General features: G+C 38.4%; 1 protein-coding gene across 1 annotated transcript in view; it reads left to right on the top strand.

Moving 5' to 3' along the window:
- The window catches only part of DCAF13 (DDB1 and CUL4 associated factor 13), a 26,314-nt gene that overhangs the window by 1,121 nt on the left and 6,801 nt on the right, over positions 1 to 18,392 (top strand). The window contains exons 2-9 of the mRNA XM_005423468.2: positions 563 to 796; positions 2,900 to 3,007; positions 4,756 to 4,845; positions 5,729 to 5,884; positions 6,589 to 6,666; positions 10,537 to 10,619; positions 12,540 to 12,704; positions 15,799 to 15,934. Of these exons, the coding sequence (XP_005423525.2) occupies positions 563 to 796; positions 2,900 to 3,007; positions 4,756 to 4,845; positions 5,729 to 5,884; positions 6,589 to 6,666; positions 10,537 to 10,619; positions 12,540 to 12,704; positions 15,799 to 15,934 (1,050 nt within the window). The remainder of the gene's footprint in view (positions 1 to 562; positions 797 to 2,899; positions 3,008 to 4,755; positions 4,846 to 5,728; positions 5,885 to 6,588; positions 6,667 to 10,536; positions 10,620 to 12,539; positions 12,705 to 15,798; positions 15,935 to 18,392) is intronic.

Here is an 18,392-nt window from a genome sequence, read left to right on the forward strand (position 1 = left end):
ATCACTGTTCTGGTACCCCGAGATTGCGCTTAGTATTTCCTAGGTTACTCTTTGCAGTTTTTTTGCACTTAATGCTCTTCCATTCCTGGTACGTCGAGTTCTGCTTCTTACACGTTCATTGTTAAAACTGCCAAAAATTGTGTTCATTTTACACACAGCGTAATAGAGTTTTGTCGGTTGGAAGGGAGCTCTAAAGGTTATCTAGTCCAACCCCCCACACCCTGCCCTGTGGTGAACAGGGACATCTTCAGCTGTCTCGGACTAATCAGAACCTTGAGGGAGCATTGTAAAACACTTCTCATTGTAAAACGCTTCTTGCTACTATCTAGTCTAAATTTACCCTCTTCAAGTTTAAAACTGTTACTCATTGTCATATCATAACAGACCGTCTAAAAAGTCTGTCCCCATCTTTCTCACAGCCCCCTTTAAGTACTGAAAGGCCACAGTGGGGTCTGCCCTGAGCTGTCTCTTCTCCAGGTTGAACAACCCCAGCTCTTGCAGCCTTTCCTCATGGGAGAGCTAGTCCGTCCCTCTGCTCATCTCTCCTCTGGACCTGCTCCAGCATGGGTTTCTAATGTGTGTTCTTTCTGTTGCAGTTCCAAGGAACTATGACCCTGCATTGCATCCATTTGAGGTTGCACGAGAGTACACAAGAGCTCTGAACGCCACAAAGCTAGAACGTGTGTTTGCAAAACCCTTTCTTAGTTCACTTGATGGCCACAGAGATGGAGTTAATTGCATGGCCAAACATCCAAAAAGTTTGTCTACTGTGCTGTCTGGAGCCTGTGATGGAGAGGTAAGCTTGCAAACCACAACAAACACACATCTTTTTTCTCTTTTGTGTTTTGTTGGGTTGTTTGGTTGGTTTTGTCACACCTTACTTTTCTGTCTCTGTTCAGCATGTTACCTCCATCCTCACACAGTTTTGCTGCTCTATAACTCTGCCACTGTACAGGGGAGACAAACTTGGGAGACAGATTTTAGTGAAAGGTTCATGGGTTGAGATAAGGGCAGGGAGAGATCACCAGGGACAAACAGACTGAACTTGGGATTAATAATTGAATTTATTATTAACAAACTCATAACGGAATAATGAGAAATAAAATAAGACCTTAAAATTACCTTCCCCCCACCCCTCCCTCCCTCCTTCCCAGGCTCTCCCTTCTCCTCCCCAGCAGCACAAGGAAATGGGGGAAGGGGGTTACAGTGAGTTCATTACAAGTTGTTCCTGCCTCTACTCAAGGAGAGGAGGTGCTCTGCTGCTCCACTGTGGATCCCTTCCTTGGAGACAGTTCTCCATGACCTTCTCCAGTGTGAGTCCTTTCCACAGGCTGCAGCTTTTGTGCTGTTGTGTGGGTGACTGTTCCACATTGTGTAGTCCTTCAGGAAAAGGCTGCTCCGGGGTGGGTCCCCACAGGGTCACAAGTCCTGGGAAACCTGCTCCAGTGTAGGTTCCTCTCTCCATGGGTCCTGAGGTCCCTGCCAGGAGACTGCTCCAGCAAGGGCTTGCCGTGGATCTCAGCCTGCTTTGGGTGCATCTGGCCTCAGTCTTCTCCACAGGTGCAGGTGGATTTCTGCACCCCCATTAACCTCCTCCATGGGCACCAGGGGCACTGCTGCCTCACCATGGTCTTCACAACAGGCTCAGAGGAACCTCAGCTCTTCCTCCTCCTCCTTCCCTCACCTTGGTGTCTGCAGAGTTATTCCTCTCATGTATTCTTGCTCCTCTCTTCTCTGAGTGCAGTTACATTTGCCCGCTAACTTTTATTCCTTTTTAAATATGTTATCACAGAGTTGTTGCCACCATTTCTTATTAGCTTGGCCTTGGCCATGGGTGGGTCTGTGTGGGAGCTGGCTGGCATCGGCTCTGCTGGACATGGAGGAAGATTCCAGCAGCTTCTCACAGAAGCCACCCCTGTAGACTCCCATGACCAAAACCTGACCATGCAAACCCAATACACATTGGGATTGCTCCCCCTAAAGAAGTTCAACTGGCAGATTGGCTAGGGTGAAGGGGCATACAACCAAAAATGTTTTGGAATAGCAGGGTTTCATATTGCCTCAAAAAGGCTAACGCTATGTGTATATATTTGATTGTTTTACATAACTATTATAAATAGCAATCAAGGACTAATGGAACTAGTGGCAGAAAAAACTACCTGTCTTTTCTGAATCACCTGTCTTTTCTCACCCTTGCATTGCTCATTTGATAGTACTTGAATACTTTAAAGGTAATCAAGGGCAGTTTAAAGGTCTTCTAGGCAGTTGGTTGCTTTCTGCTTTTTATAGAAAGTGCTCATGTCATGCAGTAGTATAAGGGGGGTTAACCTTTTCAGAGATAAGTGGAACAAATTTCTATGAAAGTTCTTACCCAAATTTCTTATCCACTGATAGAGCAAGTACTGGGTACCGTAAATACATGAAAATATAAAAAGTGACCTCAATTTCTTTGTTGTTGATTTTTAAATGAGCCCAAAAGCTTTGGAACAGAAACCTCTGTGAGAGGTGGACATCTATAGACAATGTAGTACAGCAGCTGGACAGAAAAAATTCTGTTGGTTCCAAATTTCTTTGTATTTTTGTCTTTAAAGGGGTATTATTTTGCTAAATTTATAACTGCTGCTGTTTTTTAGCAAGAATTCTATTTCAAAACCATGGGAGTGCAAAATGCAGAAAGTATACAGCTTAGGTCGGGGGGAGGGTAGGAACAAAAGAGCCTCACTTTTAAAATTATTTTCCAAGAAAGAAATAATTAGTTTTTAACATAATAAAATCTGACTGGTGTCCAAGCCAGCTCTACCATTTCCTTACAACATGTGTGATCTCTTGTACTTGAATTGTGAACTGCAGCTGTGGGCTGTAGAAAGCTTACAGAATATTTGCTTTTTGTTTTTATCAGGTTAAGATTTGGAACTTGACCAAACGACAGTGTATCCGCACAATACAAGCCCACGAAGGCTTTGTTCGAGGCATGTGTGCCCGTTTCTGTGGCACGTCATTCTTCACTGTGAGTATTATGTGGCTCCTTAGCAGTGCAGCAGCACAGAGAACCTGCTCACCATCTGTTTTCCACTGAGAAGCTTGCTCTCTGCCGTAGAACACTTAAATATTGTATGAATACACTTATTAAATGTGTCAGTGAACCCAACAGTTCTATTTAGGATGAAGTTTTTTCTGATGCTGTGATATGGATATCATTCAAGACCATGGAAGGGATAAATATCAGCAAAGAGCTAACAGATGGTCGTGTAATTAAAACTCCAGTAAACTAGTTTTTGTTAAAGTAGTAAATGGATTATGTTCATTGCAAGACGTAAAAAAGTTAAAAAGTAACCATTTGCATATACATATACCATGCAAAAAAGTAACCATTTGCATATACTATGATTAAAAATAATCTGATTAAGATAAGATCATTCCAGATGAATAAAGCTTTATTAATTCATAAAAACCATAACAGATTCAGTTGCATCTAAACTGCTTGGAAATAGTATGTCTTCCTGTTGGCATTAAAACAGTTCTGAGATAACACAACAAGAGCTGGTTTTGAAAACAGGAAGTGTCCTGAGGTTGTGCTTTGTTTAAACTGGTCATAGAAGAGCCATTTTCACTACAGTATATTTATTTTTTTAAGGTATATACCAGGTCACAGGGACAGTAGTTAGGATATAGGGAAAGTCACAGTAAAAAATCCTAAGTGACTCCAAGTTAGTTACACCCCTTTTGACAATGTCTGCCTGAAAATTGAGAGAGGGAGAGAAATAGTAGTAGTGCAGTCAGGGAGGGGAGGATAAACTTGTAAAGCTAACATTTTTTAGGCCTGTTTTCATGATCCAGGTCACTGCACAGCCCTGCAAAAGCTTGTGCTGGCATTAGTGCAGAGGTAGAACAAAATTTGGAGCAGGCAACCAGAGCAACTGAGGTGGAAAGTGCCTTTTAACTGATTACAGGCTCGCCAAAGTGACTTCCAGAAGATAATTTGCAGTTTAGGGTGATGAAAAACCACAAAATTCAGCCTTACAAAATAGCCATCATTCCAGCTCACCTTTTTCCTATTCAGCTATCTATACTGGAAACTGGAAAAGTCTTGTGGGTCAGGATGGGACAGTGGAATAGGTGAAGGAAAGGTGGTGGTGGGAAACAAGTGACAAGCTGGGAATCCATCGCCTGCTCTCAGAAGCCGACAGATGCCCAGACAATCTCTGAGCAGCAGCCACTGTGGAGCTAGCCCCCACCTCCTCTTTCTGCTCCCAGTACTGCAGCTTTTATTGCAGAGTGTTGTTCTGGGGTATGGAATACTCCTTTGGCCAGTTCAGGACATCTGTCAGGGCTGTCTCCCCTCCCAGTCTGCTGCCCACCCCAAGCCTGTGGCTGGTGGGTGAGGCAGGGATGATGGAGACAGAGTGGGAGCAGGGGGAAATGCACAGCCAAGGCTTCGGGGCTCTATCAGGGCTGTTTCAGCCCAAATGTTTTTTTCAGCCCTTATGTTTTTTTCATCAAAAACACAGTACCAGGTGGGCTGCTGTGAAGAATGGTCACTGCAGCCAGACCATGTACATGTTTTAATGACACATTATGACCAGGAGAGCTAATCTGTAGCTTGGAGGTATAAAATGGAACAATGAACAGGCAGGAGGAAGCATTTGTGTATATCACAGAATATTTTTTTTTAAAGGATTCCTATATGTAATTGCAAAGCACATCTAGCAAAATAAAAGGGAATATATTTACATAAAACTTTTCCAATATTTCCAGGTTGGTGATGACAAAACCATAAAACAGTGGAAAATGGAGAGTCCAGAATATGGAGAAGAAGAAGAACCTATTCATACAATTCTTGGAAAGGTAGTAAATCTGAGTTTTGATTTTCCCACACCTCTTCTTTTGAATTAAGTTTGAATCATATCTAGCTTTTGAAGGAGAGAGAAATAATTTGATATCACCTGTTATCATAATGGGTTGTAATTTGCTGGCATCAAATTTTATTATGGCATTTTTAAAGTATCTTAATGTTTTTATTGCACTTACTTTACATGTAACCAGAAAGGACTCCTCGGATGCCACCAGAGACTGCTTAGCTCTGTCTGTACTAATTATCCCTTTCCTGCAAACTGGTCACATTTCTCTGTAGTCTCTTCAGATGTGTATTGTCAGTGCTTAGTCTGCATTAAATAGGTTACTTTTCATATCAATCTCACAGCCATTCAATACAAAATACTAACTTTACATCTTCCTTATTGACAAAAGCAGTCTAAAAATAGATATTTTGGCACTTTGAATTTATGATAAGCTTGTGTTAAGAAAAACATTAAACGCTTTTTTCAAATTGATGGTTTGAAACTCTTTAGTTATTGTAATGTCTGTGAAATCCGTTCAGATCCCCACTGAAAATACAATTGCACTCTTAAATTTTTCATTTACTTTAAAATTAGACAGGATTTTGTAGATATGCCTTTAGCGCCAACTCCACTGTAAATTACCAAAAAATGCATTCATGCACCTTAAATGGAAAAGAAAGCTTGCCTACTGGAAGGGGTGCATCTGATAAGGCTTAGTTTTTAGTAGCAATGATGACTTAATTTTCAGTAATATAAATGAGAAAAACCATGTGAGACTCCACATGCAAAGATTTGTTGATTTTTTTTTCTAACAGAACATAATGGAGTATTTTATGCATACAATTGGGTTTTAAAATTGTTGCTTTGTTTTTTGTTATTTTCCCTTAAAGACAGTGTATACAGGAATTGATCACCACTGGAAGGAGCCTGTTTTTGCTACCTGTGGCCATCAAGTGGACATTTGGGATGAACAAAGGACAAGCCCCAAGTGTTCTCTGACTTGGGGTTTTGATAGCATAAGCAGTGTAAAATTTAATCCCATTGAGGTAATGATTGTGTAATATATTGGAAATTAGTATTTTTCTTGAACAATATGAAATGTAAACTCTGTTTATACCATCTTGATTTTTTTTCTTCTAAATTTAGATTTTATGTTTTAATGGAATATGTAAGGAGATGCGTATATAGATTTTGATGGTTATATTATTTTGGAATGTGGTACCATACAATTTTATCTTCCTATCTTTTGTCTCTGCTAGTATGGGAGAGGAGAAACAAAAGCAGAGCAGTCTCCATTCTGCCCACAACAACAACATACCTAGTAGCTCAGTCATACAGTGTAGCAGTTAAGTGGCTGAGGAGCTGCCAGTTCATCTGTTCCAGTATTCTACTCCCTGTGACTGAGACTTCTCACCTGTCCCACAGCAAAACAATTGCATTTGATCTTTTACAGCACTTCTGTTATACCCCTTGACTGGGCTGTGCTCATAGAAAAGGTGTTTATGAGGAATTGTCTGTTAGTTTTAAAGTAGAGGGCACTGCATGGATTCTGGATCTTACAGGGAAAGCTATTTAAAATGTTTGTGCTGGGTAATTAGCTGCACAGAAAAATGATGAAGGTATTTCCTTGACTGGAAAAGAAACTCATGACCAGCTTTGTGAAATAGCTTAGATATCTGATGTAAGCTGTTAACCACACTCTGTAAGTATTCAAAAGACTATACACACTGATTTTGGTTTTTTTTTTCAGACTTACCTTTTGGGAAGCTGTGCTTCTGACAGAAATATTGTGCTGTATGATATGAGAAAATCAACTCCATTAAAGAAGGTAATATTTTTCTTTTTAAGATTAATTACTGGTGCTAATAATGATACTGAATATATTAATAGCTTGTAACTGTTGGTGACAGTAGAGAATGGGAAGCTCTGAAATCTGAGTTAACTGAGTTTTCATTGTCTGAGTCTTCTGAGTTTGAATTAACGTTGGGATTTAAACAATGCAGAGTTAGAAGGGCCTTTTTCTGCATTCAGACAGGCTGTCATGCTCACTCTGTTGTAATTCTTGATCAAGTGCCTGACCTGACAGCAATTTCACAATAAGAACTTTATGTTCCTGTATTGCATTCTGTCTATGTATGTGTGATTTTTTTAAAATTTTTTTTCTCTTCCTTACCAGAAGGAAACAAGCTAACTTCATCACTGGAGAGCCTTGCTCTGTATTTGAAAAGGTGGTTTTTTTTCAAAGGGACATAAACCCTTCCCTATACACCCACCATAAACATTCAGAAATCCTTTGCAGTGTAATCAAAATAATATTTATATGTGGAACATACCGATGACCTAAAGATTCCTATTTAACAGAATATTTATATTTATTTAGATAAGAGGCTGGTAATTCATACACACCTATCAAACCTCAATCAAGTTCAGTAGTTCTAAGCCCCAGATCTATTTTAACAGTATTCTTCTTGAAATACAATATTCTGGCTTGTGAGTATGCACTCAGTGTTACATACTGTCTGCAGTGTCATTGAGCTGATACACGCTACAACATAAAATGGTACTTAGTTATAAAAAGAAAGTTGTTGGCATAACAGTGTTTCTTTCTCTCCCTGTGCCCCAACAATTTTTAGTGAAGTTTCATTTGGGCCACTGAGGCAGTGCTTATAGAAACTTGTCAGTGATGCCAGCTAAAGACCTGAATATTGAAATGAGCCCAGCCGGTGCTGTTGAGCTGCAGCAAAGGATGCAGTTGAGTCCTTTGTGAACAAAGTTTGAATCTATGAGAATTTTACATATGTATATATGCTAAATATATGACTGTACATACGTGTGGATATAGAATTACTGTAGACTGTGTGCACGTGTTTGTGTATCTCATGTAAGCAGTGTGCTGAGGTGCATTTCCTGCTGTAAGAATAAAACACTGGTTAGGACTTCCTTGTTTCCATGGGCACAGTACTGGGTTTCCTCCTGGGATAGGGATAATTCTGTGGAGAGGAGGTGAAATGTCCATTTCTGCATTGAGAGCGAAGAACTCTGGAACTCGTAGGAGATTGGTTTTGCTTATTAGTGTTACCATACTTATGTATGGGCACTGCTTTCTGGCACTGCTGCATTCCTGGGATTTGCTCAGCAGAGCAGTTGGAACTCAGTGGGAGTTCTTTCATGAATGGAAATAGGAGTACATCACACATGCATTCCTATTCACACATTTCTCACATTGTGTAGCTCTGTTGCCCGTTTGTCCTGAGTGTGGGTTTCAAAGCCTTAAGTTTTAAAAAGGGAGGGATGAGATAGTGAGATGCTACCTAGGTTCAAAAGAAAAACTAGTCTAAAAAAAGCTGGGGAAGATGAATGAAAGCAATTCTGTTGAAAGACAAGAGGAAAATGTTCTGATAGGAATTGGTACACTTTAAAAGTCATTCTTGTGCAACCTGTGGGATCAGGAAAGCTTAGGGTGTTGTAAAGATAGACTTTAGCATTTTAACAGCTGACAGGAGCTGTGTTTTCTCTTGCTTGTTACATTCTTAGGTGTTCATCTCAACCAAAAACCTTGCTGGTAGTAAAGGAAGACAGGTTAATTATTTGGGTAATGTTTCTGTATTAAAATAATCTCAGCATTTCCAGACTGACATTCTTTATAAGCAACTGTTCACAGTTAAAATAATTAAACCCAGAGAACCAAGTCTTCGGGGACTTCACAATTTTGACTTGTCTTAATGGGGACTTAAATGTACCCATTTTCTAAGAAGATGTACAATAGATAAAAAATGGCAGTTAAAAATGGCTCTGGCATGGGTTTAGATAGTTCTGAAATGCCATTATTAATGTATTTACAGCAACTTAAATCATTTCCAGCCCAGGTTGCCTTACATAGTTGTTACTAAACCTAATGCTAGAACTGTAGAGACAATCTCATTTCTTAGGCACTACTTTAATTCCAAAAGCCACTGCTGAAATCAACTGAAGGCTTGTAAATTTTGGTGAAGAAATAGAGATTTGGAGCGTGACAGAACTTGACTCCGTTTGAAAGAGCTGGATTTTTAGCAATATTGAAGTTATTTTGTAAAATGACCTAAAGTACTTATTATAGCTTTGGTGGGCTGACGTTAATTGTGTGCTTATTTTGCAGTGGCTGGTAAACTTGTACCAGGAAGGAATAAAGAACAGTCCTTGATTATTAACTTCCCAGTTTTGTGCAAGTTTTATAACTTGAACAATACTGAAATCTGAGCAAATTCTAGTTGTCACATTAGTGTAAACAGAGGACATCTCAGTGTCTGCTTTTTAAACTAGAGATCACTTTAGAGATCTGGTGGTTACATTCCCTTCTGGCTGCATGCAGTTCCTGAAAATAAGCAGTGTTCTGCAGCACAGACTTTATAATGAACAGGATGGTGTCACCTAGGGAATGAGGATTTGGGGAGAATGAGAATTACAGGAATAGTCGCACATTCATTGCAATCTTTTGGAGGGATGTTCAGTAAAATCATCACTATTAACTTGTTTTGAGGCTGTGTTCATTACTGTAAGGGTTATAATTGTACAACTATATTCTGAAATAGGTGTGTAAATTTATGGTGTTCAGCATAGTAAGCCAAGAATAAAAATGAGATTTGAATACCATACTGTTAAACACCCAAATTTCAGGATTTTAAAGTAGGATTATAGCTGGCCTGGAGCATTGTAGAAAATCCTGTTTAGAGTTGTTCAGTTTGTTAATCAGTTGCTCTGTAATTACACATCCACTTTGTGTCAGGCATACTGTATAGCTCTTATTTTCAAGTAAATGGTTGGAAGTTCCTCTCAGACTCTGCAGGAGCCAAAACTACAGTGTCTGATGTGTCAGATGACTTTGTCCCTGCCTTGCCTTGTCCCACAGGGGCCCAGCTGTCCTCCAAGGTGGGGACATCCAACATATAGCTTGCTAGTGCCTCTTGTCTAGTCTGCAGTTAGAAAGCAGAAGGGTTTTATTAATCTGTTATCAGCTGCCTTCCTCCCACTTCAGGGCCAGCTGGCCTCTTTGTTGGCCATATGCTTACAAGCAGCAAGCAAATCTTACAAATGTGTGAGGAATGATTCACTGCTAGTACAGTGAGAGTGCTGAGTACCTGACAACACAGTAACTTCTGTGTGCCTTGCTTGGCACTTCCACAAGAAATGGCAGCTGGCCAGGAGAATTGGTGAACTGCAATTTTAGACATAAAATAATGAAGGCGTAATTACTGGGAGAACATAAACATGTTACAATTGCTTTGCAAATGTTGGTTCACAGCTTCAATTAATGACTATGTCCCTTGAAATAACCATTTAATTAGGTGTGTCTATAGATTACTTAACTAAAGGTTCCTGTAAATAGGACACAGAAGCAACATTTTTTGGAAGTTCCAGATTTACTTGTTGACCACTAACAGGTTGCCATGTTAAATGACCACTTAGAAGAATTTGATTCTAAGGTGATTTACAGAGGAAAATTTAATTGTTGTGTAGCCCAAAGCAGAAGCATGTAATGAGAGACAGGATGTTCTTGGGTTTCACTTCTAACACTGCTGAGGAAACATTCTGTCATGTACTATTCCTCTGCCATAATTATCTATCTACCAAGTCCTTGTCTTCAGGGCTATGTAGGAAGTTTTGAACTGCAGTGAGTATTTTACTGCCTTTAACAAGGTAGCAATGTGTAAATATATTTCAGGTTATCTTGAACATGAGGACAAATACACTGTGTTGGAACCCTATGGAAGCTTTCATTTTTACTGCAGCCAATGAAGATTACAAGTAAGTGTTACGTTGATTTTTGATAATCCTGGACAGGTTACATTTTTCATCTGTATCTTGGTTATTTATGATTGTGCTAAAATAAATTTTTAAAAGACTACTCAAACTCTAAATTTGAATTGCTTTATAACCTAGAGAATTATGGGAATACTGATTTTAAGAAATATGAATTGATAGTAGACTGCCTCTCTCTGTGTGTCTCAGTACCTGGGGGGTAAAAAGCAGTGTAACTTAGAATAAATGCAGCTCAATGCAAGTGTACCTTGAGATGGGGCCTGGAAAATAAGTACTACTGGTCCAGTCTGAGGCAATATAAGTGTTCATTTTCTTGCCAGCTCTTGTGAAGCTTGATACATTGTACTGATCAGCTATTTTCATGAGAACATTTCTTAAAAAAAAAAAATTAATCTTTCGTGAGACAGTTCTGTAGACTGCAGTACTTATCCTTTCAATGTCTCGGAGCAGTTTTTTACTTTTGAACAATACTATTCATGTGAACAGCTAATCTGATATTGAAAAAGCTGTCTCTTCAAAACTAGGCCATTGCAAATATGCTCCATATCCTTTTTTCCAGGAAGTCAGTGATCTAACAATAGATCACTGTTTTCTTCTAGAACATAGAAATTTTATCACTTATCTTAAGGCTGTTTTTCTAAGGAAACGGAATCTGGCTCAGACCTTGAAAGTGGTGTTATATTCAATGTGCTGTTTTTCTTGTATTTATGTTATGGTAAAACTATTAGACTACCTAATCTGTTTGTTTATAAGTTTGAGGTTTTTGTTTATGCATTTAGTTTTTGGCCGGTTTGGGTTTTTTCAATTTTTTTTTTCTTCCTCTTGCTAAACTAAAAATTATAGCTGTTGCTGTCAGGGACAACTGTTCTCTTGCAGCCTGAAGGATTTAATATGCAAAGGCAAATGGACACATCAACAATGCATATGCAAGTATTTGCTGGTTATATGGAGCAGCAATTTTGAATAAGATGCTGCATACTTGGGGAATTTAGAAGGAAAAAGCAATAATCACCATTATAGTATTCAGTAAGATATATTTAATTTCAGTTATGCATTCATCTGCAGAAAGGAAGGTGAGAAATCTGTTGAATTAAATTTTTTAACCTAATAGTTCTACTAAATAGTATATCTTAATCAGGTTCCAATAAATGCATTGTCTGTAAAGCACATATGCTTATTTGATGATCTGCATGTTGATTATGCCTCCCTTCTTTATTCAAAGGGAGTAGAGGTAGGCTTTATTTGAGCTTTCAAGTCCTTAAGAGCAAACCAGCTGTGGTCCAGCAGCTGGGTTTTTACTTTTAACATAAAACACCTGCTTTCCATGTTTTTCTGTGGATAGTGTGCTCTGCTGAACTAGCATCTCCATGGGTAAGGACCAAGCTTTCCCTGCACTCCTAGACTTGCTACACCAAGCTTTCCTTGCACTTGTCTGCCTAAGATAATTAGGCAGTGACAAAGGATGCCAACCAAGTGGAACTTTACAGTAGACTCTGAATTACTAGGAGTTCATAGCACGGGAATATTAAGGAACCTTTCAGAGCTGATGGGCTTGCTGTAATGATTGAGAGGTGCTTGTACAAGTTCAGGTGCATACTTACATGGGAAGATGGAGTAAAGGAGGCCAGTGTGTTGCCTGCAATCTGACCCATGGACAGATGATGAAGTGGAGCCTATCTGTCCTTTGATAGGGAGCAAGAAACCTGATCCAATAACTAGTTCCTCTGATTAACAAGCTTCTTTCAAACCCTAAACAATGCTATTTTCTTTCTTTTCACATATTATGAGCTGTTTTAAGGAGTTCCCTCTGCAAGATGGCTCTGTCCTTAAGTGTGGTTTATGTAAAATGTACTGTTTACTTAGGACTTGTTCTGATACTAAGCTACTGATGTCTTTATTTTAAAGCTTATATACTTTTGATATGCGCTTTCTTGAATCGCCTGTGATGGTGCACATGGATCATGTGTCTGCTGTCCTTGACGTGGATTATTCACCCACTGGGAAAGAATTTGTGTCTGCCAGCTTTGACAAGTCCATCCGCATTTTTCCTGTAGACAAAGGTCACAGCAGGTGAGTAGTTTTACACTTCCTCTCTCTTAATTCCGGTGAGTTCCTCCCAAATCCTCAAAATTACTAATTCATTCATTAACATCTTCACTGGGGCATTTGCTTCCTGTGAATGTTGAAATCTTTTTCTGTCAGTAGCTTGAAACTGAAAGGCTGTGTAGTTGACTTAATTCTGGAGAATGAATCAAGAGTAGAACTATTTAACAAGTAGCAGTACTTCCACAATGTGGAATTAAAATTAGAGTGGATTACTGTGCTCATGTCATTTGTATTTTACCATGATGAATCCCATTTGATTTCCCTGTTGATGCGTCTTTAGTCGTTTTAGGTTGCTTTGTTCTGTTTTTGTCACCACTTGAGTTTGCCATGTATTACAGCATTGTAGCATTTGGTTTCCTAGGGATTGTCTTCATCCTATGTGGATGATTGCTGAAGACATTATGTAAAATAGATTGCTGTATGAATTCCTGAGGATCAGTTTGGGACCCTTTTGTGATCTATTTCAGTGCATTTACTACCTTTTGTTCATATTTTGTTAACCTGGTTTTGATTTGTAATACAGTGCTTTGAATACAATTCACGTGGAGTTTGTTTTTCATGTAAGGTTTCATAAGTCAGTATATTAAATATTTTGCTGGAGTTCAGATTGAATCTACTGTGTCTCCATTATTTTTTGGTTTTCTTTCAGTTTCATGAAACTGGAGCAAGTTATCTGATCTTTCTGGTATTATTTGATCTTCATAAACCTGCCTTCATTATTCTTTCTTGTCAGTTCTTCCTCCTTTTTCTTTATTCTTGACTTTATTTTACTTCTGCTTGACTTCCTCTCTCCAACCTTGTCCTCCCAGAAGGTTGTTACCAAGTCAAGAGGGTGAAAACGTTGAAATACTGGTTTTGGTGAAGGAATATGTTTTTATTATTGGTTGATGAAATTGTGCATGCTCTGTAACTGTTTGTGCTCCTGTGCTGCATTAAATAGTGGGAGGGGCTCTTTACATTCCCTCTATACGTAATCTACAGATAGTTTTCATGTTCTTTTTGTCTTGCAATAATACTTTAAATGTAATTAGATGGTGCAGTTTCTCTGTAGGTTTGGGGTTTTTTTATGACTTGCATTATTAAACAATATGGTTAGCAGCTTCTTTGTATGAATTAAGAATGTTCACAGAAGTGGTGATATGTAAAGTTAACACACATCACTGAGCAGAAGTTTTCAGACCCCATAACACAACAGTAAAAGACTTTATTTCACATTTTAGCAGATTGTTGCCAATGCCTGTGGAAGGGGTTTTTCTTTGTCCACACTTTTCCCCCTTTTGTGTTGTAGCCATAAATCTAGTGAGGAGAAGCTTTACAGATGAAAAATTTTGCCTCATGTAAGCTGATTAGAGTGTTCTGGTACACTTAAATTTCTTTAGAAGCTGGGCTTCTTTAGAATTGCGCAGTTCATATTAATCTCACAGAATGGAGAAAGTCTCTAAATAGAAGGTCTGATCCTGCTTGGAAAACTGAGAGGGCAGTTAGGAACACCTCTAAATAAGGATCCTGGTGCTATTCTAGTTTTTACTTCTGATGTCCTCCCAATCTGAAAAACTCCCAACTGCAGTTGCTTTCTCTTTTATTTTTAAATGAAAATTCAAATAGTGAAATTGTTTAGCCCTAAGAAATAAGATTTTTTATGAAGTTGATTAAATTTAGTAAATGCTTAGCAAACAGAACTGTATTTCTGTGCAAACTTCTAAATGACAGATCCAGGTTATTTGGCCATGTTTTCTGTTTTTCCTGTCCCTGAAAAATTACATTTAATACCTTGTGATGACAGCCACAGGATAGGCAAAGGCTGCAAATTCAAAGTATGAAAAGGAAAATGACTTAGTTCCCCAAAGGTGGGTGAAGAAAAGCTTTGTTACTGAGTCATGTGGTAGAAGGAAAGTAAAACATAGAAGTTCTTGTGAAAGTGCAGATGTGCACTCATGCCATTAAACAGTGAAAAGCTGATGTGAGTATTAATGTTTTCTGATGGTAGTTGTGCTCAGTCTTCCACATAGTTGTTCTTGTAGAGTATTGCTTCCTGGTGAATTAAATTAAAAGAGGTGATTAAGCTTATTAAAGCTTATTTATTCTGATATATTGATTACTTTTCTTTCAACCATTTCAACTCAACCCCAGTCTAGTTTCTCCACACCACTTGAATAGGTGTTGCTTCTGTGTTTCTTTTACATTATTACTTGGGTTTTCCTTGCAAAAATAACTGAATGGAAGAAAGAGAATAAGCTGTAGTGCATGACTGATGCATCAAAGGAATGACTATTGGTAGACAATAAATAGACCTTCTTCCTTCTTTTCAGAATGCTAATTCAGAATGCTAATAAATAGAATTCCCAAAAAAAGTGTATTTAGTCCTTTATTTTTATAGGAGAAATAAAAGAATAAACTTGCTTGATACATACTTCAAAAAATTAGACAAAAATTTAACAAAAGTTTAGACAAAAGTTTAACTTAAATATTGATTTAAATGCAGCATGCAGAAACATTTTTCAACAGCACTTGTTGAGCAGGAGTCTGATCAGTGGAAATTAAAAAAGAAATGGAGTCCATTTTTGGGTAAAGGAGGGAAATCACAATGAAGAGTAGCAAATCCATTGCCATATCATAAATGGACAGCTGGGAGGTGTTTTGTTGCTGTTTGGTGTCAGATTCTTTGGCATCTGTTTTCTGCATTCCCATTCTGTATTAATCTCGGTGTAAAAGCATATTAATCAAAATTACTTCAGGAACAGTATGCATTTCATACTGTATACCCTTAGCATGATTTGAAAAAAGAGTTATTATTTAACTCATTACTATGATTTCTGTGGAAGCACTTATTTAAAAAGCAGCTTATCCTAGGTAGTTCTTTATCAGTCTATCACACTTCCTTTGAATCTCTATCTATAGAAAGGTAAGATCAGAAGTGTTTAAAAAGGTCAGATTTTTTTAAAAACAACAGCAAGAAAATATAAAAATATTTTGCCTTGAACAGAATGCTCTCTGCTATTTTAAAAGTAATGGTGAGAAAAGTGATGATAGATAATTTAAAAATGTTTCTCTGCTCTAGGGAGGTTTATCATACCAAACGAATGCAGCACGTCATCACCGTAAAATGGACTTCAGATAACAAATACATTCTGTGTGGCTCAGATGAGATGAATATTCGCCTGTGGAAAGCTAATGCCTCTGAAAAACTGGGAGTGGTAAGAGTTGCATTTTGCTTTTTGTTATCACAAGATGTTTGGGGGTTTTTGTTATTATTACAACCGCTTCAACTTTTAAAACTTGTTTATGAAGGGAAGCTGTAAAATTATATTATGACATTTGTGTTTAATTTGTAGATTGACATGTGCAGTACAACTCATTGCATTTACTGCAGCTTATAATAATAAGAAGAAAATGAGATGCCTCATTATTGCTATACAAGATGACTTCTTTTGGTCTTGTTTAATGTTAACAATAATCATCAGTTCTATCTAACCTAGAATTGAATTTTTTACGTGTGTGCTAATGGTTAGAATTCATCCTTTACCACTGGGAAAAATGTAATAAATTCTGTTTAGCCATACTTAAGTAATTCTGTTGAAGTTTATTTTAAAGATTTTGACTGGAATGTGATTAGTTCATATTCATTCATGCAGTTTGTAAAAAAAATCATGCTGTGATAAGCATATGTATTGTAAAGTAGACTATTTGCACTGTTGTGTAGTTTGACACTGAGATTGTTGTTAACCTTTGTAACTCTCAGATACCAAGTGGGCAAACTAGGGTGCTATCTGAAGTCTGCTTAATTCAGTGTAAGTCTGTTTGGTTGAGGTGTTCTTAGTGTGAATGATCACCAGCCTCATTAGAGAAGGCTTCTCAGTTATACTTGTTCAAATCTTTGTGTACAGAGAAAGCCCAAATGTTCCCTTTCAATTACCAATTGCATAGATTCATCTGCACAGTTGAGTCAAAGTATTGAGTGACTTTGGAGAATGAATTTGGCACTTTGTGTGCTGGGAGTAGTCCCTTTATGTTGCTTTATATTGTTATGGTATTTTGGAGGTGCTTACATTGCCTTTTCTTAGCCCATCAGCAGAGCTGTCAGATAATGTCTGGGGGAGTTTCTGCTTGATCTTGTGAAAGGTTGTGGGGAGAGGAAAGGGAAGCTGTGATTCAGGGAAGAATGTGGTACAGCTGAGATGCTGGATCTCTTGCATACTAATGTCTAGGACTGCTTGTGATTACCTGAGGCTCCATCAACGTGAATTATCTGTAGGAGGGAAGTGAAACAGAGCTGGGAGAGGTGGCAGGTGGAGGGAGTGGAGGAGTACTTAGGGCTACGCTGGACACAGGAAAATTCATGGACTGCCGTGCTCTCTGAAGCACTGGATGTGGAGTAGCACAGTTAAAATAACATGTATATCTTTAGCCATGGCCCGCCATAGGTATTGGGAAGTCCTGCTAGTATTCCCAGTTTTGCTACAGAGCAGTAGATTAAAAAAACCCACAGCTTTGTGGTCTCTGCAGTAATTGTGATTACAGATGATTGTTTACGTTGAGTTTTTTTATTTAAATTTTTTAGTGGATTTTTTTTTTCTTTTTTTTTCCCCTTTTTTTCCCCCCTGCTCTTCTGCATTGATTGTTGGTATTTTCCCATGTGGTGCTTTGGTCAAACACTTAAATATCAGTTCCATAGTTGCTTATTTTGAGACTTTTGGATTTAGCCTTCGTGTTGAATTTGTTTAGATAGTGCAGTGTTGGGTAGAAATATTGTCTGTGTTCCTTCTGTTATATCCGTATGCCCATGGCAACACCCTTTTCACCTAATTTTATTACGTTAACTGAAGCTTTCTCCATTTCACTATATTTTTAGCAAGAGATCATGATGTTTCTCTCTAAGATGCTGTTCTGTAACAGAATTGTCTGATATTTTTGATGTTCATCTTTACTCTGAGCCCTTTGTGTGAAGGACAAGTGGGTAAAAAGAATGTCACAAATATAATTTTCGTGTAGAAGCATTCCTGGTATTTTCAGATGTGAACAAAAAGTTCCCTGCACTGACTACTAGATGGCATTGGCTCCTTTTCTTATGGAAGAGTAAGGATAATTGACTGTGAAGTAATAGGCAGGCACAGCTACTCCTACATTGCAGAAATGTTGCGTACCAAAAGGACAACTTTGCTGTTGTTTAAGTGTTCAGAGCGCAGACTGGTAAATGACATTCTGTTCTTTTCTGTAGTATTTGCGTCAGTGAAAACTGGCCATGGATGGGCCTAAAAAAAGACACTACTTAGTTGTGACTACTGGCTATTGGATATGGTATGCACGTTAATACTCTTGTGTTCCTTGGCCTGACAGGAGTCCTACAAAAAACAGCCTTTGTTGTTTTCCTTCGTGAGTACAGTGTTGTTGCTTGATGTGCCCCTTGGAGGCTGCACCCACAATATGGTTCGGCTCTTGTGGGATCATTCCAGTGAAGTTTTTGTAACGTGTGTAAGGGTGTGTAGTTCTGTCACAGCACTTGGGCTGTCGGCTCCCAAGAGAACCAGATCAATAACTATCTATGACACAGGTCAAGGGGACTTGTGGTTTATTATTTGGTTTTTTTTCTTCCCCTGTTTTTTGAATTATTCTTGGGGGAAATTTTTTTCTGGTGTTTTTTGTTTTTGGGGGGGG

This window comes from Geospiza fortis, unplaced genomic scaffold, assembly GCF_000277835.1.
Source record: "Geospiza fortis unplaced genomic scaffold, GeoFor_1.0 scaffold200, whole genome shotgun sequence".
NCBI lineage: Eukaryota > Metazoa > Chordata > Aves > Passeriformes > Thraupidae > Geospiza > Geospiza fortis.